The sequence below is a fragment of the Lissotriton vulgaris genome, chromosome 10 (genome assembly GCF_964263255.1).
Source record: "Lissotriton vulgaris chromosome 10, aLisVul1.2, whole genome shotgun sequence".
NCBI lineage: Eukaryota > Metazoa > Chordata > Amphibia > Caudata > Salamandridae > Lissotriton > Lissotriton vulgaris.
This window is the reverse complement of record NC_141698.1, coordinates 423215844-423243570: the sequence shown is the minus strand read 5'-3', so window position 1 is coordinate 423243570 and position 27727 is coordinate 423215844. Positions and strand designations below refer to the sequence as shown.

Sequence of the window (27727 nt, the reverse complement as noted above, 5' to 3'; positions counted from 1 at the left end):
CCCATACAAGTATCACATGGTTTACTGCGCTTGAGTCTGGAGCTTGGAATACTTTTCCGAGTTTGGTGCTGGTCTGTGCCATCTCTTAACTAAATTCACAAGACATCTGAAATATTCTGGTGTTGATAACTAATTTGTGACATGAATACAGCCCAAGGGCACTGGATCACTTTATATGAGCACCATATTACATTACACCAGGTCAGATTCAATTTATTATAAGCACAGGAGATTAACTGATTAGCCCAGAATTAAGGATCTTGAGCCAACACTGGGACTTCAACCTGGTCCCCCAGATCCAAACTCTACAACTGTAGCTGTTAGAGCACATCCATATTTCTCAATTTATGTGTGAGAATCATACACCAGAGGTGTGGTTGTGTAGCATCGCACATTGTAAAATGACTTTGTGAAGTAAAAAAACAAATAAAACAGCAACTAATACGGGAAGGTTCACCTGGAGTCTCGCTCCAGAATGCTTGCCATGGAGATTTTTCAAACTGGACTTAGGGACATTGTTCAGTACCTTTTCACTAGTACACAAACAGGGCTAATCATTTTAAATATTACTGACAAATAGATCAGGACTCGCGAACTGCCAAATATCTGCTCACAATCCACCAGTCGATCCTGGCCTACGCTTTTCAAAACGCTGCTCTAGAACATAAAGTTGTCTAGTGCTGCACCTAACAATGGAATATTGAGCTTTCCTATCAAAGTGAATTACACTACAGTAGCAACTACAAGTAACAGGCAAGAGCAAGTCTTCAGAGAAAATACAATAATCTTGCCATCGTGTGAAGAGTTAAATGAACGTTTGCCTTGCAACAACCTGGGATGAAACTTTGTTACAAGTGACACCCTATTCTCTAATGTAATGTTTGGCAGTTTCTTTGCTTTTTAGAACTTATTTTGTGCATTAACTTTGCTTACATTTGTGATACTTTGCAGTTAATATCAATTCTGTCTGTGATTTGATATTCACAACTTCTAGATCTGATACTGCCACGGTTCGCTGTCAAAGTTGTTCTCTGTCCAGAAATCCAAAGTGTATTGTGTTAGTATTATCAAGTACACAGGCACCACTTGTTATTCATTGGAGTGGAAGAGAAGCCTAGTAGTTAGGAATTCAGTGTGAAAAGCAAGTGGTACTATCACTATTACTACATACGTAACATCCAAAGCAATTAGTTAATAGTTATTCCAAATGATTTGTTTGTAGTCAATGAGCTAATATGTCATTGCTTTTTCTGCAGCCTTCCGACGATGAAAACAGTGACAATAGCAGTGAGTGTGTGGTGTGCCTCTCGGACCTGCGTGACACTCTCATTCTGCCATGCCGCCATCTCTGTTTGTGCAACTCATGTGCTGATACTCTTCGCTACCAAGCAAACAACTGCCCCATTTGCAGATTGCGTAAGTATTTTTCGGGTTGTTAATAATAATACTTATATTTACCTAGGGCACTCATCTGTTAGTCTAATCTCTAGGATTGGATTTTCCAAGTTTACAAATGCCCTCTTTATCTGCAGAATGCCCTCTGTGCGGCTCCCCAATTTACAGAGTATTGTCCTTAACACTTTGTAGCCCGGAGCACTTATATCAACTAGTACAACAATTCTGTGTGTCTCTATGCCTTTTTCTCAACCAGTCATATATTTTACTTTTCTGCCCCATTATGTGAAAAGTGAAAGGTTCACGTTTGTATTTCCACTCCTTTCTTGATGACACCCTCTACTGTACTTTCTGCAAAATACAAAGCTGAATTATAAAACTACTGATAGTTGCCTCTACACCACTGGTGACTAAAACTGGATAATTGGGGTGAAAAAGATTAACTCTATTCACTCCTAACAACTAAGTTAAACAATTCTGATGTGTTCGTTAATGATTTTGTCAGAAGGCTATGGGACCATATTGGAAAACATAGATTGTTTTGGTAACCTGAGTAAAATGAACTTCATCTTGGAAGATGGCAATTACAATCACCACACTTGTAGACTATATTGGATTTCTTTTTTATCTTTATACTAGCCGTTGATGGGTTAATTGTGAGAGGCTTATTTTACTAATTATGTTCGTGTTTTGTTGCAGAGTTCATACATTGATCCAAAGCAATCAAAACTTTCATTGCATTATCCTGGTTTGCCTTATTAGTGACATAGGCCGGCAAGTAGTCATGGTCCGAAATTAAGATTTAATTTTATTTTAATGAGTAGGATTTCTATCACAAATACACTTCATGAATATGCATATCAAGAAATTATGTTTTCTTGGCTACTTCTAGCGGTGAGTGAAATGAGAAGCCAGTAAATTTAAAAGATGTATATTCCCAATCAGTAAGGAAGCGAGCATGAAGGAGATTGGGTGTAAGAGTATGTGACTGGTGGTAAAACATTCTTTGTCACGATGTTCAAATGAGATCAGGTGGGATTTCAGTGCAATTTTGAATGAAGGTATGGAGATGATCGCTTCCAAATGGGGAGGGAAGACTACCAAATGGATGGTGTCAACGAAGCATAAGGATTTAAATCTGAAGGCTGCACGGGGTAGTTTAGTGGTAGCCCAAAGATTAGGACTGCTGATTGACAGAGTTTGAGCAGGTGTTTATTTGGCATTTGCTTGAGAGAGAAGTATAGGGCCCTTATTCAAGCTCGAAAGTGGCATGACCATATTTGGTTGTTCTGTTTCTGTTGTGAAACATTAAGCCCTGCAAGGGACAGGGTTCTGTGTAAATTGTCAAGAGAAATACATTTGTGGCATGTGTAGCTGTAGATACACATGATATGCATACTCCCTCCATTCAGTTTTTGACTCGACGTGTGCAACTTGGTTTTCTCTAGAAAGAGTCTTCGAGTCACAGGGTATGGTAACTCCACCTATTACTGGTAGTGGTAATGCCGATGGGCATCCGCTCCACTGCTAGATTGTCTCTATCTGTCCTTGGGTTTGGATGTGCATCCTGGGAGTTGCATGTCCGCGCCTTCTGCTGTTTGTCTCCTGTACCTGTCGGTGCATCCACCTCAAATCGCATATTCTGTTGCTTTGATCACGGTAACGTTGGTCGGCTTTGACAGAGTTCCTTTGATCACCCCCTCGGGGCACTTGCCCTTTCACACGACCATCTCATCTGCTTCTTCCACCAAGAATGCAGACCTTGTGATAGAAAGAACTCCTTTGCATTACTGTCCACAGTGCCACTCGAAAGATCCCTAGACAGACCACATTTGTTTCTATAATTGCGTCTTTTACTGGAGCATGACGATGCGTCCTGCACTATCTGCCTCAACTTCCAATCCAAAATAGGCATTTACTACCATGAAAATCTCCTCTTAGCTCAGTGTACCATGGCGACCTGTCAACACGACGACAACCCTGATCTCTTCTGGGATCAAGACATCGAGGTGGAGTCAGAGACTTTGGCCCTTTGCTTCAGCCCAGAAACGGGCCCCCACTTGGACTCCGATGTAGAAGAACTACATCTCGCCCAAAAGACTTAGATTGTGAGTACAATACCACCCCCACACCTCCACACCTGCTTCGACAGGCCTAGCACCGCCCTAATGAGGTTCAGACATTGAGCCCTGAAGCCTACACTCAGGCTTGCGATCCTCCGTTTCCTGTTAGCCATAGCTGGCATCGTACAATAGTCACAGATCAGAGGCCAGCCACCTACCAGCACCAAGACAACTGCTCCACACCTGGCCATTGGGACGACACATCCTTCAAAGTGAGTGCCAAAACCATCTTGGCTACCAAGACTTCTTAGGCTCCAAAAAGCCATTCAGTGCATGACATGCAGAAACTTGTTTGCATCGAAGCATTCAGCGCCCAAAGCCCTGTTGTTAGTGGGCTTGGAGTATCAACAGCAGCCCATCCTGCTCCCTAATGAGCTTGATGCCAAACAATGGAGTTGGACTTCAAAGGCAGACCTTGGCAAGGCAAGGAGTCTTCATTATCAACTGGGACAGAATCCGGAAGGCTTCACCAGAAACCCTCAATCACTACCTGTGGTGAGAGCTGCAACAGAAAGACTCCTCACCAGCCATGACTTACCTCAGTGAATGCCTGCACAACACAGGAATCTTACAACTCTGGGAATCAACCATCAGCAATGCTGCATTCAAAAAGCTAGTATGGAAATCAGTAAGATTTCGATTGCTGGTTGAAGAAAAAGCTACATTAGCAAAAAGAGCACATGGCTGGATGACATTGAGCACTTATAGCACACTGGCACCTGAAAAATTCTTCAGTCTAGGCTTCTCACAAACCATTAAAGACCAATTCCTGAAATATTACCTGGGGCTACTACCATGCACTCGGCACCTTTCATACTGGCAAGGGACTGTGCAGGAACTGCTTGCCGCTTAAGTGGCACGACCACAGAAGATCTGCTGCAGCTCCTATGCACTTGAAAGGAAGTATCGAAGAAACGGAGACAGCTCCTAAAAGTTCATTTTAATCAAAGAGTGATTCAGACTCCGAGACAAGCTGTGCTGGCCTGCTTTGCACTAGAGGATCAGCAGCTGAACTGCCAACTAGTACAATTCCTGACACTGGTGGCTAAAAATAGCGAGTCTGCTGAGGTAGGGGTTTCCAGCCCAAAATATTTCAAAAGATAATTCAAAGCACCTCTTAAATTCGAGCAACAGTTTACTTTTTAAGCATGATCTCGCTGTATTTTAATGTCGAATTAGTCTTTGCTGCAAGCGAGGCTACCATCATGGGCTTTTCCTCCGAGGCCGCACAATTTTATACCAAGACACATTCTAAGAACTTGAAATATATATTTTAAAGGACTTTCGTCTGCTCACACAATATTTTATCACTTTTTAAGGATTTTTAATGCTTTGTTTCTCTTATGCAATAGTTTTAAGTCGCTATGTAACTAAAAGTTTGACTTCAACTTTGACTCCTTCCAATGATAGCACCTCGAATCATGACATCCTAAGCAGGAACGCTACCTTCCCCAAAGTAGAGCTCAATAGGGACCAGGAGTATGAGGACTTCCTCGTGGAGACACTCTTCTACCCAAAGGTCAGCAGTATCTCCCAAGGCTTAAAGGCATGCTATGAACCGCAGCTGAAACCCTTAAAGATCCTGTAAGCAGCTCCCAGATGAGAACAAAAATTGGGGACACAAGCTTGTCTCCGAAGGGAAGCTCAATTCTAACACCACCATCTTCTGTGCCCTGGATTCAGCTGACACTGCAGCGGGAGGCATTAACTCTAGTGTCCTGATTCGCCACCACGCCTGGCTGCATTTCTCTGGCTTTAAACCACAGGTACAACAGCATCTCCTCAACATGCCTTTCAATGGGTAACACCTCTTTGCACTGCAGGTTTATGAGATGCTGGAAAAAGTCCAAAAGGACATGGACACCGCAAGGGTGATGTGTGCACTCCAGAAGTCTTGTCCGTGGGGTTCTTTCAAAGGTCCAACTATATAAGAGGCTCTAAGACCACTTCCCTTGAGGCATCTACCTCTTACCAGAGGCAACAGCACCAACAAACGCCATCATGGGGATACTCCAGGGAGGTTACAAGGGCAGTTGCTCTAGAAACCGAGGTAGGGGTCCAGCGGCTAACTCATGCACCAGCACTAAAAAGTGACTCCCTCTCCCCCGATCATACTACACCTGTCAGGGAATGACTACAGGGGTTTCTCACCTGTTAGCAGGGGATCACCTCAACTGGTGGTTTCTTTCCATCATCAATCGGGATACAGCTTAGAGCTCACCTAAACCCCACCAAACATCCCTCCCCTCAGACAATCCCTCTCCCAGGAAAACCAGCGCCTCCTTCAAGAGGAAGTACAGGCACTAATTTGTAAAGGGAGCCATGGAACCATTGCCACTCCACCACTTCAGCAATGGAGTATACTCCTTGTACTTTCTCATTCCAAATATGGATGGGTCCCTCAGACCCATACTAGACCTCAGGCCCCCTCAATGAGTACATCCTGTCAGAGCAATCCACATGGTGACACTCCAGGATATCACTCCGCCTACTGTAGCAAGGCAACTTTATGACCACCCTCGATCTGAAGGACGCCTACTTCCACATCCCGCTCCTCCCTGCACATCGCTGGTACCTCTGGTTTGTGCTAATTGGTCAGCATTTCCAGTTCAAACTGCTGCCATTCAGGGTAACCACCATCCACAGGATGTTCACAAAATGTCTTGCCGGCGTCACTGCTTACCTCTAGAGAAACGGCATGCACATATTCCAATACTTGAACGACTGGCTGATCAAGAGCTTAACCCAATTTAGCATCAACCTGTTACACAATCTGGGCTTTGGAATCAACATAGGGAAGTCCCACCTCTAGCCCCTTAAGGTGCAGCCCTTCTTGGGAGCAGTTCTCAATTCAGTCACCAGGAAAGCTTATCCTAGCCCAGCACAGGTTCAAGCTTTCCAAAAGTTGATCCCTCTTTTTCAGCCAGATCCCTGACTAACGAGAAGGATGGTCATGCGCTTCCTTGGCATGATGGCCTCCTGCATTGCCATAGTTCCCCATCCCATGTTTCACATGCGCCCATTTCAGGAGTGCCTAGCTGCACAACAGTCACAAGCAAAGGGTCGCTGGGAGGATCTAGTGTCTCTGAGTGGTAGAACAGCACCAATCTGTTACAAGACAAGCCCTTTCTTGACTCAGACCCTGCAGGTGACCATCACAATAGAAGCTTCCTTCACCAGGTTTGGGGGCGCAATTAAGAAACTTGAATGTTCAAGGTACCTGGACACCCCATTCATTGGGGTCTACACATCACATAGCTGGACTTGGTGGCAAGTCGTTCCTCACTCTTGTTCAGTACAAGGTAGTTCTCATTCATACAGACATCACAGCCTTGTGCTACCTGCAGAAGCAGGGAGGCACTCTTCCCCCCACAGTTATCTTGATTGGCTCAGGGCATTTGGTGGTGGGCACTCCATCACAAAGTCCATCTAATAGCAGAATATCTTCCGTGAGTGGACAACAACCTTGCAGACCTGCTCAGCCTGATGAAGCAACAAGTCCTAGAGTGGGACCTCAACCTGCGAATCCTAATCCCATACTTACGGCTTTGGGGGGCTCCTCAACATAGGCCTTTTGCCACCGCCAAAAACGCAAAATGCCCAAGCTTCACCTCCAGGTACCATCAACCTCAATCCAAGGGGAATGCACTATGAATGAATTAGTAGGGGATATTTATATACATTTTTCCGCCTCAGCCTCTTCTTCTGTTCAGTGTTAGAAAACTGCTGCAAACATCCCTCACTCTCATCCTAGTGGCACCCACCTGGGCCAGACTGCCCTGGTGTAATTCGCTCCTCGACCTCTCCCTGGTGCCTCCAAACAAGCTGGCCAAATCCCAAGCAGAACTTTGCAATTTGGTCCTGAGGTATTTGAATTTGGCTACCTCAACTTACCTCCAGAGTGTATGACCCATCCCCAGAGAAACACTCAGGCTTACAAGAAGAGCCTTCTGTGCAGCTACATGAAAAGGGTTTGTGCACTGCAGCAGTCACAGGCACGTCAACCCTCTCAAGGCAGCTGTCCAAGATATTGTCTGTTATCTGCTTCACCTGTAAAAATCAGGGCTTGCTTGTGATTCTGTTTCATTTCACTTGGCCACTGTTGCTGCCTACCTTCAGAACAGAGAACATACTTCATTTTTCAGATTCCCAGTCATTAGGGCCTTCATGAAGGGACTCAAAAGAGTAATTCCATCGAGGGTACCACTTGCCCTATTTGAAATCTCAACACAGTTCTCACCAGACTTATTGGCCCTCCTTTCGAACCTTTTCATTCATATCCCTTGCAGTAAGTACCTTTCCTGGAAGGTACCCTTCTAATGGCCATCAACTCTCTCAAGCTTGTGAGTACATTTCAGGCTTTAACCCTTCAAGCACCCTTCTTGCAAGTTCATGCAGATAGGGTAGTTCTTAGGACAAGCCCCAAATTTCTCCCCAAGGTAGTCCCTTCTTTCCACCCCAATCAAACTATTGAGCTCCCAATGTTCTTCTCATATCCAGAGTCGGTGGCAGAGAGTGCTCTTCCCACATTAGATATCAAAAGGGCCCTCGTGTATTACAGTGACCGTACAAAATGTTTCTGTAAGACAATATCTTTGTCTCTCTTTCAGAACCACAACCACATGCTAAGGTTGGCCAAGCTGTACTCCTTGCACTCTTTCAGTCCTCTGCAACATCCCCTGGCTAGTCACCTCTTAGGGGAGAGCTCCTTTACAGTTTATGAACAGCATGTGTATCTACAACTACACATGCCACGAAAGGATAAGATCACCCATTAGGCATCTGTTCGTGGAATGGAGTGCTGTAGAAAAACATGCGCCCACCCTCCTCCCTGGGAGCCTTGGTTTCTACAGAGGCCCTTCTCTCTTCCCATTGTCAGCCTACTCTGTATCTGTTAGCTCCATTTATAGCCTCACCCTCCTTGCAGAGAAACAGTCTAACAAAGAACCCATGCCATGCGCACATTCGATCCTAACACTATATGGCAGGACTATGCACAGTGTGTGGATCTAGAGCACTGCATGCCACAAACTGATGTATACAGAGTAGGTAACATAGCTTTACCTATTTTGGTTTTTTTTTTTTTTTTTTTGCACATGGTATTAACATTTGTGGGTGTGTCTTCTGTTGAAATGCATGCTGAAGCACTTGAAACTCGCAGCCCTAGTATATGGTCTGAAAGGACATGCATACACCTGGAATACACCCCAGAATCACTTTGATTACTCATACATCTTGCCTTCCTGTTCCAAAAAGGTAGCAATAATCTCCATCAGGGGTTGTGCTTTCATCGTCACTATTATGTTAAATTGGCTCATCCATAGTTGATGCTTTTGTTGGGAAAAAGTCTCTGAAAGATTGTAAGATTCTAAATTTTGTCTAGCAAATGGATAAGATCTTGCAAAAATAGGAAGGATAACCACACTTGACACCCATTCAGACCGGTCATGTTCGTGTTTTTTTCAAAAAGTTAAACTTTGTTTAATGAAAATAGGAAGAATAATGCTAAAGATGTGCAGAGTTCTTTGGTCAAGTGATCACACTGCATTTCAAATTTCAGCATTCCGGGCTCTCCTGCAGATCCGCGCTGTAAAGAAGAAGCCAGGTGCCCTGTCACCAGTCTCCTTCAGTCCTGTGCTTGCTCAGTCTCTGGACCATGATGAACATTCTGTGCGTATATTTCTGTGCCTATTTGTGTGTGACTAGCTGCTAATCACTGTACACTCCGGCGTCTTAAGTACGCAGCGGCAGATAAGTTAACATTTTTATTAGTGTTTTAAATGTGGTTTTGTCTTATTAGGAATACCCATTGTTAAAATAAAAGCTTGTAAGGCTGATCTTTGCTATGAATTTTGTGCCAGCGGTGCATTCGAAAATGACAAGACTATGCTAGAGAATGTTTAAATAAATATTCCATATGCCACAGAATAGTTTTTTTAGCATGATCACAGCCAAACTGTCTGTTATTCTTTGACAACACTTCAATAAACTGCGATCTCCATTTCTCAAAGTAAGTGGGCATGGTTTACTATTTGTGGGATAGATTAAATTAATTGTTATAGGATGGCTAGGGCGGTGGTAGTAATTCATAAGTTCAGACAATCACATCCCAGAGCGCTCAGAAGACAACAGATATACTGTACCCTACATTGCTTGTTTAAAAAACCATTAGAACCCCCAGAAAAAAGAATCTATAAATATCAATTGTAACATCAAATATTTCTTAGACGATAGAAAAACAGATTGCAGAGGCATTGCACTCTAGCTGGCTTTTCAGAAAACTAATATTCCAATTATTACTTACTAGTTCATGTCAGCTAACAGCCACTTAAGGACTCAGACTATCAATCTTTTTGTAAATATAATAGAAATATTAATACAGCAATGCTAGATTGTGACAAGTACAATATGTGGCTAACTTGCTAACATAGTGGTAATGTGAACATTTGACCATTACATGAAAACTATTGCTTGCACTGATAAATGCTAGATGCATAGTGGCACTTGCAACAGATATTTTTCAAGTTTTTAGAAACGTCTTATCTATATATCTTTGCGGTTACAGAGACATGGTTAGAAATGCCCACTCTGCTCTGAAATATCGTGATATTGTCATGTTGTATGTTAATCATATTAAATCTAAGGCTTAGTATAAGTGAAATAAGAAAGTTGAAAATTGTGATGTGGCATACAGAGAGGAAGCAATCTTCGATGAGCTAAGTAAGATGGCCAATAAACAGAAATTACATTATGGAACATTCCAAACAAAAGAACTGTAGTTTGTGCAGAGTAAATTCAACTGAAAAAGCTGTCAACTGTGTAGCCTATGTGTTAAAGTAAGAATAAACATGATTAGTACATTGAAGCTGCAACTAATGTGAACTGGAGAATTGAGGATTTATGTGGGAGAAAAGCACATGAAAGGTGTAGCTGTAATGATAATTAGTCGAGTTTATGTAAGACTTTTAAGTTGCGAAGAACGTAGAATGCTCACAGGTTACTCCCCAAGCTTGCATGAGACCTCATGCTCTCCTGCTCAGTAATCTGATTAGGCCACCAGATAGTAAGCCTGCACCGAGAGATAGTGCTGACAGGCCAACAGACTTGGCAAGAAAGAAAACCGGAAATCTATCACATATCAAGGCAAATAAAGTGACAACTTATGACAACAGCAATATGTTTAAATATCTGAGTGACACCAAGGAGAAGTTAATGGTGAGTGATGTATTACATTTTAGATTGGTCCAAAGACAGTGAAGATACATCAGATACTCTGAAGCAACATGGGAACTCTAGTTCAAAAAGCTTAACTAATGCAGCACAGTCACTTAAATCTTTCCTATCTTAATTTCTTCACTGAATAATTTAACTTTTACTTCTGCTTAAAAGCTAGGTTTATCTTTATCCAGTCTCCTAAAGATGCTTAATGTTTTACATGATCTGAAATTACTTTGCTTTCAGTGTTTTATTTTGATAAAACATTCCTCAAGTCACATATATAAAGCATGTATAACAACCTATATTTCTTAGTCAATCAGATCTCATTGCTCGGGATATCAGCGATAATTGAAATTACTGTAACATTCATTAACTAATTAATTACCTATCAAAGGGTCATAGCGAATAAATTGAAAAGTGCAGCTCGAATAGTAAGATCTACATCTAAGTACATTTGTAGTCTGTTAAAGACTATCAATTTGTCTTTCTTGACCCTAACTTTGCCTACTTACAGGTTAGCTATTAGTGGAAGCACATAGTACAAAAATAGTGCAGCCGGGGTGCCAGAAAGCTTATCTGTGTGTTTGGTCAAATTATTTTGATACTTTATTTTAATTTGCAGTATTCTGCCTATTCAATTGTTTTTGCAAATACTGGATATAGCTCTATTATAAATCAGCCTATGTAATGCACGCTTTTAAACTGATTTTCAGATTCCCCTATCTCTACTTACATATACTGATATGTCATTACACTTTAATGTGTTTGACTCCTTAGTGCTCTGTTATCAAACGCAGATGAAAGTAAAATGCAATATGTTGTCACTTTTATTTTGCTGGTACTAAAAAATATAATTTTTAGATCGTTGTTTTGATTTTTTCACTTGTGCCTGGGTTACCCATTGCAGGTGTTCGTTTCACCTCACAGTTAATGTTATTTATGTTGATCTTCACCGTAACTGTATCTAAATACTGCCCCTTTCGCTCCTCTTTGGAGTTGTGTGTCACTGCTGATTTAAGTGGGAGGAACTGTTCCCTATCCATTGCTCTTGGATAGTTGACACTAACGTCAGTTTGATGCATAGGGGAATGGGTATCTGGTTTTCAAACCAACTTTTCACGCCTACCTTATGTGGTGAGTGTTTGGACAGCTCCTGTCCATGGCACCTCTAGGGCCTTGAGTCTGTTTGAATCTTTTGACAGAGTCTCTGTTAGTGACTGTTCTGGTGCTTGCCAGATTTTCAGCAGCAGTCTTAATCCAGTGGGATCACTAAACGGTTCAGTGTCTATCTAGAAATATTTCATCTGATTTCTGATTCATCTTAGAAGAATTCATTAAAGTTCAAGACTCAACTGCAAACATAACAGTGAGTACAGGAGCATTGATTGTGGGGCTGCCTCAGGGATCAGCCATCTGACTGATCCTGTTCAACACCAGTATGATCCCCCTGACCCACATCTTTGAAGAATATCTATTTGGGTGCCACTTGTACACAAATGAAACACACATGCTACTTAAATGAGAGCAAGAATTTACAGACTCTCACAGAGTTGATAACAATCTGGAAGTTGTCCAGCATTGGACGAAGGACAGTTGGCTCTGTTTCACTAGACAGAGAACAGAGATCCTACTTGGAGGCCCAGTGGATGCTTCACTTTTACCCTAAAGCTCCACCACAACTTTTACAAAAGACACATAACCTACAGCTATTGTTTGATATTGACCTCTCCTCACTCACCAGTGTTTGTAGCAAAAATACATTCTCTCATGAATACCAGTTGCATGGAATCATCCCTGCTCTGACACTATTGCATTGGTTCCCACTGTGATCTCTGAGCAGTACTGTTGCCATGTCAATTATGTCCGACTACCAAAAGAAGATTTGACCAAATTTCAAAGTGCCTGAAATTAGTCTGCCTGTCTCCTACACAGTTTGAGTTGTTTTGATCCTACTTTGGGGATGCTCAAGTTACTACACTGACTTCTGGTAAAATAACGATCTCAGTTCCTTGTACTCAGTCTGCACTGCTACACATTGGGGTTTATCTCTAAAAGGGCGTTCATAGCCATTAAGTTACAACCCTCCTGCCTCTGACCTTTGAAGGTGTAACTTATGTGACAGCAGAGCACTTCTTGTGCAAGGGTCCACATTTCGGAACATCGGCCTACATGCGCAAGAGCTGAAAAAGACTTTGACGTTTAGAAGAGGTCTGAAAACTGCTCTTATGGTTAGAACCTTTCCTCAGCCCTGCACCCTTGAAAACACTCTTTGGCATCCTTGTCTGTTGAAATGCCTATGTCTAGCCCTCTGCAATCCTCTTAAGGCAGTTGCGCATATTTCTTAATCCTTTGTAAGGCTACATCCACCTCAGTAACTGCCTAGATAATTACCATAACTCTGGATTTCTTCAGTTTCTTCCCTCATCCGTTAATTATTGTTTTTGAAATTGCAATCTTCATGCCTTCCCACTCAAGCGTATTTAATTGGCTACCTGCTTTGAAACCCATTTTACAGTAAATAAATAAATACAAGTGTCAATATATGAAGCAAACCCATTAAGACTCATATTTGCTTAACCAAGAGGGTTATGACAGCTTAGGAGTGTGACCCACTGTGTCAAAAACAAGAGACTAAAAATTACCAAAATATAGAAGTGATTGTGTTATGAAGGCATTGTTTATTATCCATGCAGCCTTTCTCACAAAAACAATTTATATTTTTTAAGTCAATCAAACCATTTCACTATCTATATTTTATGTATTTTCTTCACTTCAGGGGAAATGTAAGTATCACTTTCATACTTGAATGCACTTTAGTAAAGGCAGGCGGAATGAGGGGTATTTTCCCGGCACTGGATCCCTTCTGAACTGATGATAACTTTTCTAACGTACATCCTCTGCCTGTCAATCGATGGAGTCTGACCATAACCCAAATCAGGGCGGTCCATTCTATATATAATAAAGTTACCTCAATGTTAGGCACCAGAGTGCTTGGTGCACTTTAGAGAGCATCACCAAACCAACCACTGTGTAGATAGTGTAGTGTTTCTCGTCCTGACGAATCGCCACGTGATTTCTGAAATGAAATACAAAAAAATGTATAAAGCGCAAGACATTCACCCGAAGGTCTCAAGGCGCTAGCTCAGCAGACAAGATAAACCTGACCTTTTTAAAACCATATCAGAGATTAAATAGCGATGTCTTTAACGCCTTTACTCAAGGCCATCAGGTGTGTTTCTTCTTTTATCCTCAGAGGAAGCGAGTTCCAAAGTCTGTTTGTGCCGACCAGAAAGCTCTTTCCACCCCAAGAACACTTTTTGAACCTGGGGACTACCAGGTTATGGGCGTGAGCTGAACGGAGATGGTGGGCTGGAATGTATGGCTGCAAATTCTGTCTAAAAAAGGTAGGCCCTGTACCATGGATAGCTTTAAAAGCTATACGGAGAGCCTTCAACTCGATCTGTCTATTCACTGCTAGTCAGTGTAACTCTTTGAGCACCGAGGAGCAGATTTATGTTTTGGAATGTTCATCAATAGACGAACAGCAGCATTTTGCACAATCTGCAACTTGGTCAAGCATTTCTTGTGAAGGTTCATGAATAAGCCATTATAGTAGTCTGCTCTAGATAAAACAAGAGCCGAGATCACTAACTTTCGCAAATCCACCGGAATAAATGGAGGAATCCTTCTGAGTAGTTTTAGTGTTTAGAAGGAGATGAATGTAACTTGGTTTACATGGCCTTCAAAGGAAAGCATGGAGTCAAACGTTACTCCCAGATTTTTTACCTTATTCGTAGGATTGGCGTGCCCAGCTCCGAAGGCCAAAGAGCAGGGGACCAGAAGTTAGTGTTGGTTCCAAAGAGTAAGATTTCAGTCTTACTAGAGTTCAGTTTCATACAATTAGTGGCCATCCAGTCTCCCTCCTGGCGAAGACCGGTATAGAACTGTGTCTGCTGGTGAACCTGTCAAAGAAACCACAATCTGGGTATCATCTGCTTAAGAAATAGCAGAGAAGCCCAGCGCTCTGATTAGCCTCGCCAGTGGAGGAATATAGATATTAAAAAGAGTGGGGCTCAACGAAGAGCCCTGTGGTGCTCCACATGGCAGAGTGAAATTTGGTGACTTAAATTCTGATAGAGCCACAAACTGTTCCTGGCCCGATAGGAATGATTTAAGTAAAGCAAGTGCTTTCCCTTTAATGCCAATCTCCTCCTGGACTTCCAATAGTTTATGGTGCTTTACAGTATCAACAGCGGCAGAGAGGTCAAGCAGCACAAGTGCTGCATTGCCTCCTGCATCAACTGTCTACCTAATCGGTTCAGATGCCAAAATCAATGCCAGTTCGGTACTGTGGTGCTTTCTAAAGCCAAACTGAGTGGCGTCCAGAAAGGCATGCCTCTCAATATAGTCTGATTATAGCACTATTCGTGGCTTTTTCCACCATTTGTGCTGGCAAAGGGAGTCTGGAGATAGGGCGGTAATTATTAGGAACTGCCCCATCGAAATTTACTTTCTTTAATAGGGTGAGGACAGACGCTAGTTTCTAGTTAATCGGGAACATACCAGCGGAAAACATTTGATTGAAAATCGGAGACAGATGAGAGGCAAATACTTCTGGCAGAAGGTGGAAGATTCTAGGAGGACATGGATCCAGAGGGGAACCAGATTTAGTGGACAGCAGGAGATTGGTGACCTCATCAGTAGTTAAAGAAGGAAAAGAGGGTAGTTCAGGGGGGGGGGGTCACTGATGCTTGAAGTGCCTCTGAGACTTTCCCTTTCCTCACTTCAAATAGCTGTAGTCCCTGAAGGGGGCGACGTCCCTTCAGAAAAACATTGGGAGAAGCCACTATAAACCGCATTAACGTTATCTTGAAAGAACATGGCCCATGCATTTCAAAAGGTCTGGTTTATTGGTGAGTCAGTCTTCTCGGGCATTTGTAAACCTGTTGACCACCCACTTGTAAGCCACCTCTGACCATTTTTATCAGCGTTGACACCATTGATGTTTTTAACTGGGTCCAGTGGAATTGCAGATTAAATTCATTCTAGAGCACCACTGTGCCTCATTTTATCCCTCCACACCCCATTTCATCACACACTTTATCCACATCTACACCTCGAGGCCCCACACCTGTACCACACCTAAAGGCTTGGGAAAAATATCTTCGACAAGGAGCCCCTCAAAGGGTGCCCGTCAGGGATTGCAGCACCAGCCTGACGAGGAGCAAGCCCTATGACGAAGCATGACACCAAACCGGGTGTGTGAGGGCCCCACTTCCCAAATTGGGAGAAACCCTGTCTCCAACTTAGGGTAGGGGTGTTGACCGACCCAGCCTCCTCTTCCCTCCTTCACAGGAACTGCATACCTCTTCTTCTCATTCAGGCCTTTTATAAAGACAAATGATATCTTGAATCTCAAAAAAATATAGTTATATTGAGAAAACCAGAGGATTCAAAAGATGGTCAGCAGTTTCGTGTAAATATCAAATCATGTTATTCGTAGATTAAATGCTTACTCCTATTTATCTCCAGAACTAATTCATCTTCGTAAAATTCTATTTGGTGAATTTTATGCATGCTTCTATAAAGATTTCACTGCAAGTACTTCTGTTATTAGTGTTCTAGAGCATGTTGCCAGTTGTTCCAACCTGTTCTCAGAAATCCATTACGGTAAATGTCCATTTTTTAAGTGAGTGCTTGTCAGGTGTTCCAGAAAAGGGGGTGGTGATGAACAGAGTGTCTGAATTAAGCAGACCACTCTTACCCAGTCCAAAGATCAGGGCTTGATCCATCACCGTTATTTAGCTCACTGCACCATCCCAGCTCAGAACCTGGCTATATGCAAATCAGTGTGTCCCTGGCCCAGTGCATCATGGGAACAGGGCAGACTAAACTACCAAGCCAATTCTTCACCAGAAAGGAGACAAGCTTCCGGGGACCGGTTTCTGGCATTTCAGCCGTCGTCGGCCCGGCTTGCTTGAATCCTGATGGTGCAGTGAGCAAGGGACTCATGTCTGAGTATACCCTGCCACACCTATAGTGGCCAAAAACGATTCAGAAAAGGGGGTGGTGATGAACAGAGTGTCTGAATTAAGCAGACTGGGCCAGGGTCAGACTAATTTGCATATAGCCAAGTTCTGAGCTGGGATGGTGCAGTGAGCTAAAAAACGGTGATGGATCAAGCCCTGATCTTTGGACTGGGTAAGAGTGGTCTGCTTAATTCAGACACTCTGTTCATCACCACCCCCTTTTCTGAATCGTTTCAGGTGTTCCAACGCCTTGCTTGATGCAGCACATATTTAATAATGTGAAGTAATCGGGTATCCATACAAAGGAACTGTTGGTTCAATTAAGTAATTTTTTCTTTTCTTTTTGTTTCTTTCTTTTTTTACTGCGCTCGCAAATTAAAAGTGTGGAAAATGTATATTAATGTTTTAAGGAGTTGTTTTACAAACGGAGCTCTGTTTATATTAATGGCTGTCTTTTTCGGGGATATATGTTGTTGACTGAAATGTCTCTTTTTTTCTCTTTACCATTGTGTATCAAATATTTTCCACGTTTAGTACATGAATAGGTCCATCATTTGATTAAAATTCTTCTTTTATGCAGGGCTCTGACAACATCCCCCCAGGGTACGAGCCCATATCGCTACTTGAAGCGTTGAATGGCCTTAGATCTATCTCTCCTTCGCTCCCCACCGCACCTCTGTATGATGCCATCACCTACTCTGGAATGGGAGATGGGTTAAGTAGCAGACCTCTCGGTGGAATTGATAGAGTGACTGAGACGAGCCATCAGAAGAACAAGATCAGCGTGTCTCCTGACGGGTGAGAATCTGGCCATAATTGAAATTTTAACTTTTATGCTTTATCACAAGAGTAGCAGGGACGTCCTGGCTTCTCCTATTTATTATAAGCGAGGTTCGAGGTGGCATTCCTGATTTGAAATAGTGATGGGAAGCATAACTAGAGGCTTTTCTGAGCATGTGGCACAGGGGAACAAAGCAGTAAACTAGCCTGACCTCAGGTGTTGAGTGGCAGCAGGGCTAAGAGGCTCAACTGGTGGGAAACAGTACATACATTCATCCAACCCTTATCAACTGATTTGGGAGCAGAAAATAACAAGTATCCTCTTCTGGTGATCTGAAGAATAGTTAGGGCTCTCCTGATCTTGTTGTGCAACTAAAAACAGATACATGAGGGTTTTTTTCACTTCAGTGTAAGATTATGCCCCCTCAAACTCAGCTACTGAGTATAGTGGAGAGATTATCAAATTATCCCTTGCCTGAGTGTCCTTTTGTCATAGAGTGAGTGTTAGAAGAGCTTAGAGACCAACTTAAGTGTCTTTGATTATTAGAAGTAAAGGTTGAAGTGCTGTGAAATCACATTGTAATGCAATGCATATGGGAGGAGTTTATCTTCATCTGCTTATAGCATCGGTTTTCAACCCCACATAGGGACTGGTACAGAGATAAGAGGCTCTCCTGACTTTATACAATGATAGAAGGGATAGCTGAAAATCAAGCAACCTTTCCTTCGGATTTAGAGCAACATCGTAAGTCTAATTTGAAAGCAGAGATACTACTGTTCTGGTACCAAAAAGCAGTCACAATTTCAGTCTAGTATTTGTGCTACCAGAGACCTATTTTGTAAACCCGCCTATTATATACTAATAGGTATAAGGAATTGGAGTGAGTTGCGTCTGGCCAACTTAAATAATATTAATTATGCTGGTTGCAAATTGTGACTCACTTCAATTGGTTAAAATCACAGGGATGGTAGCCTACTTGTGTCAGCAGACATTCAGAACAGCGAAGTTTCAGTGAAAGTCTGAAGTAGTCTCCTTTGTGAATATGTTACTACCCCGGGTTGGGAGTCAGTAACTTTTCCATGATATGCAAATGGAATTCTGGTTGCAAACCATTGATTCATATTCTTACACTTTGACAGCATGTTTGGGGGCAGTTTAAATTGCACCTTTAGTTCTTTATGTATGATTTTAATTCATTTATTATGGAAGAAGGAAATACTGATATTCTGCACTTTGCTCTTCTGTCTGCAAAGTTGTGTTGAGAGCGCTTTCCTGCTCGGTTTGCATTCCATAATTTTTTCTTCTTTTTGTACACCTTAAGCCACCATTTTGGGGCACCACACACACTAGTTACCCAGAGATACAATTGAGTCAAGTCCATCTGCGCACATCCACTTTGTAGACAAAGCCAGCCCAGTTTACCCTAAAAAATTTAATCAATATTCACATACTTTGCTAAAGAACTTCGGGAACTTTGAGTTATGGAGGATGCAAAATCGAGCTTTATATACAAGATATTGTCTGTCCACTATCCTGTCTTAAGTGCAATCTTTTGATACAGATTGTAGCCAAGCCATGAAAGATCTTCCCAACTAATTGCAAAAATATAGTAGAAAGGCAAAAGTATGAGACAAAAAGCCCAGGCAATTTTAGTGGGTGTGGTATCAATATGTGTTCACTCCCTAATTATGCTTTTGAGATTTCAGAATTCTTAACCGGCACCAAAATTGATTTCATGTTTTTGAGAGAAACATGGCTTTTATGAATTTTCAAACACCAATATTACTGGGTCTGTTACACAAGGATATACAATTACCTACCTGGACCATATAGTAAAAAAAAGTGCATTAGCAATCATTTTTCAAAACCCATTCCAGTGCACCACTTCCCTTTAAATGGTCTGTTAGGAGCAGAAAATGTGGGCTTTTGTCTTAAAACTTTACAACAATCTTCTTTTTCAGGCGCTTTAATTAATTGTCCTCCCTTGCCAAGCTTTTGGATTTGTTCATTCCTTAATCGATGCTTTGCCCATTATTGTGTGGAATACATAATTTTACTATTTATGGGGTTTTTAATCTCCACATTGACAATGAGAGCAATTAACTAGCCTAGGCACTTCTAGAAAAATTAGTAGCACTTAACTTGAGACAATTAGTTTCCTTACCAACTCACTAAATGGGCAATGTCTTATATATTACTTTTAATAATCATTAGTCCTTTATAGTAGGTCGCCCTCTAGTATTACTTTGGTCTGATCGCTTTTTCGTCCCTTTTGGCTAGACCAAGTTTAGAAGTATAAAGCATTCAATGCCAATGAGCACTTGTACAATTCATACGTGGGTTTAAGATTAAAGAGGAGGGTTTAGTCAACACTTTAACAGATTATTTGCCAGCATTAACTGGGAACATGAAAACAAACATAGATCAAGTAAATAGTTGATGACCTCAGCAATGGACAAACTCTCCCAGTCCACATCATTCACCTCTTAAAGGCAGACTAAACTTTGATCCCTGTTTTTCCCTGTCATTAGCAATTGAAAGAAAAAGGAGCTGCAAATTTTGGGAAAGAAAGTGGCAGGAAATTTACTTGGGGCCGTATGTATCAAAGGGTTTTACCCATTCTGTGTCTATGGGAAAATGTGTTCATACATATGGCACTTAGTGAAAAACAAATAAAAATTCAAAACTACCTTAAATATGATCCAACATCATTTATAATCACTTTTTCACTTCAAAATTTAAGCCGGATAAGAATGGATCTAGAGAAATACTTTATTCAATAAATTGTTCCTCCAAAATTAAGCTTGCAGTGCTGATGTTAAGCCTTATGTAGAACTCTGTGGTTTACTATGAGATTTATTGGAGCAGAAACTCTAAAAAATACAATCTAATGATTCAAATCTGGAATTAACTCATGTTTCCTTCTCAGTAATAAACAGTATGTTTTCAAAAAATAAGCATTTCACCCTACAGTAATCTGAACAAGCCATTATTGGCTGTAAATCTGGTTCTCCCGATGACCCAAGTCCTCGAAGGGTGCTGGTTAGGGTGATGTAAGTATTTAACCCAATCGTCAATACTCTGTTGAACACCTCTCTTGACCCTGCATCAGTCCCAACACCTTGGAACCATGCAAGGGTAAAGTCCCTTTTGAAAAAAAGCCCTATGCAAACTTGGACATTTTTTCAAACTCCAGATATTTCTCTACTCCCAGAACTCTCTAGAATGTTGGAGAAACTAGTGAACATTCAATTATCAGATTATTTGAAGCAGTCAGGCCTTTTACTTCCTTCTCAATCAGGCTTTAGGCCACAATACAGCACCTAAAGTGGCATGCTTGAAGTCTGACTGTATTAAAATGTCTTTAGACAGAGGCACTGTTGGTGCCTTTTAATATTGTTTTGCATTCTCTACTCTTGGAGCGTCTGTCCCAGATGGATATTTATGGCCTGGCATTAAGATAGCACTAGTCTTTCCTCTGTGATACATACTAAACAGAGGTGTTAGACCTGGCATTTTTGGCTTGTTTTTCCATTGTCTTTTTTTGCTTCCGACTCCTGTTTTTCACTGTGTGCTGCCTTTCGTTTTTGCTGGTTTTAGAACTCTAGGCACCTTACCACTGCTGATCAGTGCTAAAGTGCAAGTTCTCTCTGTGTATAATGTAATTAAGATTGGTTATCCATGATTGGCATATTTGATTGAGTGGTAAGTCCCTCGTAATGTGCACTGTGAGAGCCCAGGGCCTGTAATTCAAATGCTATTAGTGGGCCGTCAGCACTGATTGTAACACCCACATGAGTAGCCCTGCAAACACATATCAGGCCTGCCACTGCAGTTTCTGTTAGGGCAGTTTCAAACTGGCATGTCGACCTATCAAGTGCACCCAATTGCTAGGTCCAAACTTTCCCTTTTTCTACAAGTAAGGCACCCCTAAGGTAGGCCCAAGGTAGTCCTATGGGCAGGGTGCATTGTATGTGAAAGGTAAGACATGTACTGGTGTGTCTTACATGTCCTGATAGTGAATACTGCTAATCTCGTTTTTCACTATTGAAAGGACTATCTATTTCTCCCATAGGTTATCAATGGAGCTGTCTTGTAACCTCTTATAATTGTAACTTTCAATTGTGAAGAGAGAGAGATTTGGAGTTTGGGTTTCCCAAACTCAGAATTTAAAATACATCTTTTAGTAAAGTTGGTTTTTAAATTGTGTGTTTGCAAATGCCACTTTTAGAAAGTGGGCGTTTTTTTGCTTTACTATTCTGTGTCTCTGCCTGCCTGTGGATTCAACGTTTGGTTTAGGCTGACAGTTGGGTTGTTAGTGCATTCACTCTAGACAGAAAGTTTGGAAAAGTTCTATAGCCAAGTAGGGACACACAGTTACAAGATCAAAAACTAATTAGGAACACAATTTGACACCCACAGGAAAAGGAACACAATTTGACACCCACAGGAAAAGGACTAATCACCAACTTAGTAGAAAGATTCTTCAATTTTTTTATTCAAAAAGCTTATTTTGCAATTATTAATTATATTTCATACTGTTATGCGTTCAAGGTATGATCCATTATTTATATAGCAGCATTACAAAAATTCATAAAAAACACATGACAGACACACACATAGCATTAGAAAAGAAAGACGATGGATGCAATGCGGTAGATAGACACTACGCGCGTTTCGGCTTGGCAGCCTTCATCAGGTGACCGTCTATTGCACTACAATTATAGGTAAAAGTCAAATATATACAGTGAGCATCATAAGGCAACAATGTTTGTTAAAAACCTTACATCTTGGAATTTTAATCTTATTCAGGATACAGATACATATTTACACAACCATGAACATTATATTTACAAAGCCACAAATCCAATATATATACATTTAACTAGTATGTACATAAAGCATGAAGACATATATAATCAATAGATCAAAAATTCACAAAGATCAACAAGAAGAATCATCGGCTTCACTTCAGAAATCTATATATAAATTCATCATTAACAAAACATGAGCCCAGACATGGCATATAGATGCATATTGTATTACAGTGCTTGAAGAAAAGGCCCATATAGAAGATCGTAATTGGATGGGAACATATGAATGTCCTGCTAATCTCTCGAGGGGTAACCATACCAAAAGGAAAGGACTGTAGATAATACTTACATACAAAGAACATGAACTGGCAAAAATATTTAAAACACCCAATCGTCAAAGGCAAATATTCCTGCTTAAAAAGAAGACAAAAAAAGGGACGCGATAGGGGCAGACATTATAGCCTAGCATCAGTAAAGAGCACAATTTGATAACATCATAAAATTTATAAATCTAATAAGTAAGAAGGAACATAAACCAAATGATAACACCCTTGGCTAGATGTACAGATCTGATTAGTAAGTGAACTAGAACAGACGACCAAACAGGGAGATGTGCCATAAAAAAGAAGAAAACCAGAAAATAAGGGAGGAAGAAAAGGAAACATCCGTAGGCCCCAGTGACAAGTTCAAAATCAGCAAAGGTTACTGGCCACCGTGAGCACAAATATCAGCACTTACCAGAATTCGATGACAAAACACTAAGAAAATGATGACAGAAGACTAGGATGATAGTTGCTAATAATGAATTGAAAATAAGAAAAACATTATGAAATTTACATGGACTGCATAGATGGATAGCCATGAAAATTAGTAGTACATGGCGTTCTGCAACCACTAAATGTGTGGAAAATCTATATACCTGAAAGAGAGGATGAATCTCGCAAATACATGTAACTCGCCAAGGGATGAAAAGACGCAACAATTTCGACGAAAGGACAATCAGGTGTCCTGGATAACACGACTAGGCACCGACCAGGGGCCAGAAGATTGCTAATGTAACGTTGTACGGATATCTGAAAAGAAACCGAGTATCTTTAAGTGCATGTGCTTCTATCCACAACCACATGATTGCTAATGCACTGTTGCATGAATATCTAAAAGGAGACCGAGTGTCTTTAAATACATGTGCTTCTGTTCACAAGGAGAGACTCGTGCAGTTAATGAAACAAGCATCTATAGTACCGTGTATGCTCAGGCACAGAGTTTCGGGAGAAAAATGAAGAATAACCAGAACATGTAGGCAGTGATTAACCAAAAACCTTTAAGTCACTCTAGACAGATACACAAAGGGAGCTGAGGTGTGCCCTGCATATCCTGATTGCCTATTGCCAGGCTGATGGGCCTTCCTAACCTACAGTGGTGGGAAGAGTTGTCACTGACACCTGAATAGGGCTGAGCCTGTCCTCTCACAAACCTGTCCCCACACACCCAGTAGTGTGTCTGGAACCAGGCCAGAGAAAGGCAGGGTCTTGTGCACTACAAAGTCCTTCCTTTGAAGTATACCTACTTCAAAGTCGGAATGGGGTATAATTACTGGACCTGTGACCCCACATTTTTAGAACACTTCTTCTGAACTAAGAGGACATTGTGTCAAGAAGAAAAGCAGGAGAAGCTGTTGGAGGGGGACTGCCATTCTGCTTGTTGCTGTATTGGGCTGGCCTGCTGCTTGCCTCTGCTGTCTTGGAGAGTAAAAGAACTGGACTTCTTCATCATCCTGCTTGCCGAGATTCTTCAAGGCCTTTGTGTGATTGCCTTCTGTTAAGAAGTCTCAGGGCCATCAAAGACTTCACCTGCTGTTCCTGAACTCCTCTGCTGGAATTTCTGATTTGCCAAATGGTGCCAATTCGAGTTCTGGGCCCTTGGAGGTAGCTTCTGCTGCAAGAAAAGAAGAACATGCAAGCACTAGCCTTCAGTCCCTGTTTTTCCCACCCTAAGCTTGCCGGGTGCTTGAAAAACCAACGCATCTCCGCAGTGAGACAGGAAAATCAACGCAGCAACTGTCCTGCGGCTCCAAGATCGCCGCAGCCCGATCGTGTGAATCAACTCTGATGCAGACCCTGCTGTGCGGGTGAAAAATTTGACGCATCACCTACTTGCGGCTGGTAGAATCAACACCGCGCCTATTTTGCCCCTACATCAACCCCAGTGTGCCCGTATTTTCCACGCATCGCACCTGTGCGCCAAGTCTTCATCAACGTTGCCCAACAATAAGGAATCAAGGCCGCGTTCTGAAATCGGATGCATTACACCTCCCTCCTCAGAATGGAATCGACGCATCAACCCCCCTGAAAACAAGGAATCAACGTATCACCTCCACTGCACCGCAACAAGGAATCAACGCATTACCTCCTCTGACAGAAAGGAATCGATGCATCACCTCCCCTGAGACTATGTAATTAACGTATCGCCGTGTTGTCAGCGCCTCATCTCCCCTGTGCCTGGTTTCGTCTTTTGATTTTGACACATTCCAGGTACTTTACACTAAAAAGTGACGCATCCATAGTTTTCTTTGAACTGAACTATTTTAAAGCGTCTGAAATTGATATCTTTGCTTGTGTATGTTGCATTTTCGTTGTTTGGTCTTGTTTTATTTAGATAAAGATTACGTGGTAACGAACGGTTGCAGGCCCTTTACACAACTTATAATGGGCAGTTTACCTCTGCTAAACATGTCATTTAGCCTTGTGAGCAGGGGTTGGTAGTATAGGAAAGCCTCATACCCTACCTGTACTGAGGATTCTCTAATGATGTAATTTAGTTTGGCTTTTAAGCATACATTTGTTAAAGGTTTTGTGATGTACATTTTCTTTTATTTTTGAGCGGACCGTAATTAATTTTATTATGTACCCTGTTTTCTTAAACTATTAACTTTTTTTTACTCAAACATTTTTGTCTCGGTTTTATATTTTCCACGAGCATGTATAAATATCTTTATGATGTTTAATTAAGAGTTGGTTCATCACAGTAGAGATGGTCCATTGACTATGTTCACCTGAGCAAATGACTTTTTTTTAAAGAAATGCAGTATGTTGCAGACATCTGCAGTTGCGGATCAGACTTGTTCTTCATTGCACTGACCGATTTCTCTGATAAGATCTTCCTCTAGCAATAGCTTGTCCATGGGGTTTCCTTTGGACTTCTGCCTAGAAGAGTTCATTACAATGAGAAGTCCTGAGATGCTTTAATCACCCCGGACATCCAAAAAGAGTACATGCCAGGATGGCCTCATTGTAACACTCGGTTAGAAACCGTGCACATTACCATGCAGGCATAGTTTTTTATTTCCACCAAATGGGTAAGTGAAAAACTTCCACATCAAACTCTTTCTAGTTGAGATACTGCAGAAGCCATTGATGTGAAAGCAACCACCACAACATCCTTTTCCTGGTGTGACTATGCAAAAGATGGCCCTGCTGCTTTTTGGCCTTTTCCACCGCCCTGAGATACCATAATAGCAATGACTGAAGTTTCTTGGTCTTATCCTCTGAAGAACCAAAGGCAACACTGTGTCCTCCAAAGGGTGAGTTCCTTGTTTCAAGTAGCTGCAAACTTGCTTTTTTAATTCGTGGGCATTGCTTAGCTATCAGATGGCTTATTTCATTTTTTTGGCTATTTGTGAATCTGCGGACCATCTATGACTTCACTAGAAACAATGTTATAGTTTTGCGGTAGTCTCATGAGAGCAGGAAGGTGAGACGCCTTTTTCTGGATTTGCTACTCAACCCAGTAATCTTTTACGAAGTTGAATGTGGTAAGAAAACAAACTTGTTTTTATTGTTCGAGGTCAAGGGATTCTTAAGGACAATTTGAAACTGAGCATTGCATCTGTAGTTTTCAAAACGCCTATGTTTTAAGCCTTTTTTGGACAATGGTACCGAGAACCTGTTCTGCGGCTGCATGGCGTGCTTTTGGTACCGCAGAGGATTCCGGAATCTTTGCACCCCATTGGACATATTTAACCAACTCTTGTGACTGTATTATTCCACAGCCAAATATTTATTGTCTTTTAGGACATACCACCTCACTCCTGGTTATGGGAAACATACACAGCAAAATTAGCCGGCTGTTTTTTTGCTGGTTTGCTTTTTTGAGGATACAAACGTTTTCCAAATTTCAGGTATGGCTTCTGGATCACATTACCGGCAAAGTTAAAAAACAGAGGGAGCCGCTCAGGATCGCAGTGAAGATCCGCCCAAAGACAGTTCTCCACGACAGTCTGTAGTGTGGCAGGTATTCAGAGCTCCTGCTGGAGAGAAAAGGCAATCATCGAAGTATGGCATGTGTGCATCATGTGACAAGAAACTCAGCCGGGGAAGTTGTGAAAACTATTAGTTCTGGAGGACATTATCAATGCATAAGAGTCTTAATGCTTGACATCAAAGACAATTTATTGCAATCAAATAGAACAGTGACTCTGAAGAGGATGAATATAGTCTCAGCATATCCGGCAGCAGGAGAAAGATATGCTTGACACAGGCTTTGTCAGTATTTGTCTACTCTACCTTGTCTGCAGGATAGTCTCGCCTTTGGGGTGCAGAGTGTGCGAGCACAAAGAAATCAAGTTGTTTAGCGTCCGTAATCATGCAAATTATTTTTGAAAACCAAGTTCCTATTCCACTGTTCCAGTTGCACTTTTTTTTGTCCATAAGGAATGACGCAAAAAAAGTTTTAAAAAATTATTCTTTTTTAGAACTAACTTTAATGGCATCTATACTACTATAATAAAGAGAGAACCCAAACCTTTGAGGCAGGTAATCTTAGGAACCACAGCACCAATAACAACACCCAATACAGCATTGGAAAGGGCAGTTGCAGCAGAAGGACATAGGCTATGCAGACGCCCACCATATACATTTAAAAGGTAAAAGAACCGTGCCAGCAAAGTAGTCCCTTATGGGCGTGTCTGCGTTGTGCTGTGGGCATGTGCTGTGGCTGTGTGCTGGGGGTGTTACAAACGCTGGGGGTGTGTGGTACGTTCCACCCTTCATGCCATGTCTCATATCGTGTGCCCACCCTGCTCCCTTTAAATACCCCTATAAATATACCCTGTACCCCAAAATCCAAACCTAACCCTGAACCCTATAAATACCCCTGTACCTCAAAACCCAAACCTACCCCTGAACCCTAAAAATACCCCTGTACCCCAAAACCCAAACCTAGCCCTGAACCCTAAAAACAACCCTGTACCCCTGAACCCAAACCTACCCCTGAACCCTAAAATACCCCTGTACCCCAAAACACAAACCTAGCCCTGAACCCTAAAATACCCCTGTACCCCAAACCTAGCCCAGAACGCTTAAAATACCC

At 41.7% G+C, this 27727-nt stretch overlaps 1 protein-coding gene across 3 annotated transcripts in view; it reads left to right on the top strand.

The window, feature by feature from the left end:
* Positions 1 to 27727, top strand: part of MGRN1 (mahogunin ring finger 1) — a 395304-nt gene that overhangs the window by 259476 nt on the left and 108101 nt on the right. For all 3 annotated transcript variants that reach the window (XM_086941276.1, XM_086941277.1, XM_086941278.1), the window contains exons 11-13: positions 1257 to 1416; positions 9079 to 9188; positions 17346 to 17563. In XM_086941276.1, the coding sequence (XP_086797402.1) occupies positions 1257 to 1416; positions 9079 to 9188; positions 17346 to 17563 (488 nt within the window). The remainder of the gene's footprint in view (positions 1 to 1256; positions 1417 to 9078; positions 9189 to 17345; positions 17564 to 27727) is intronic.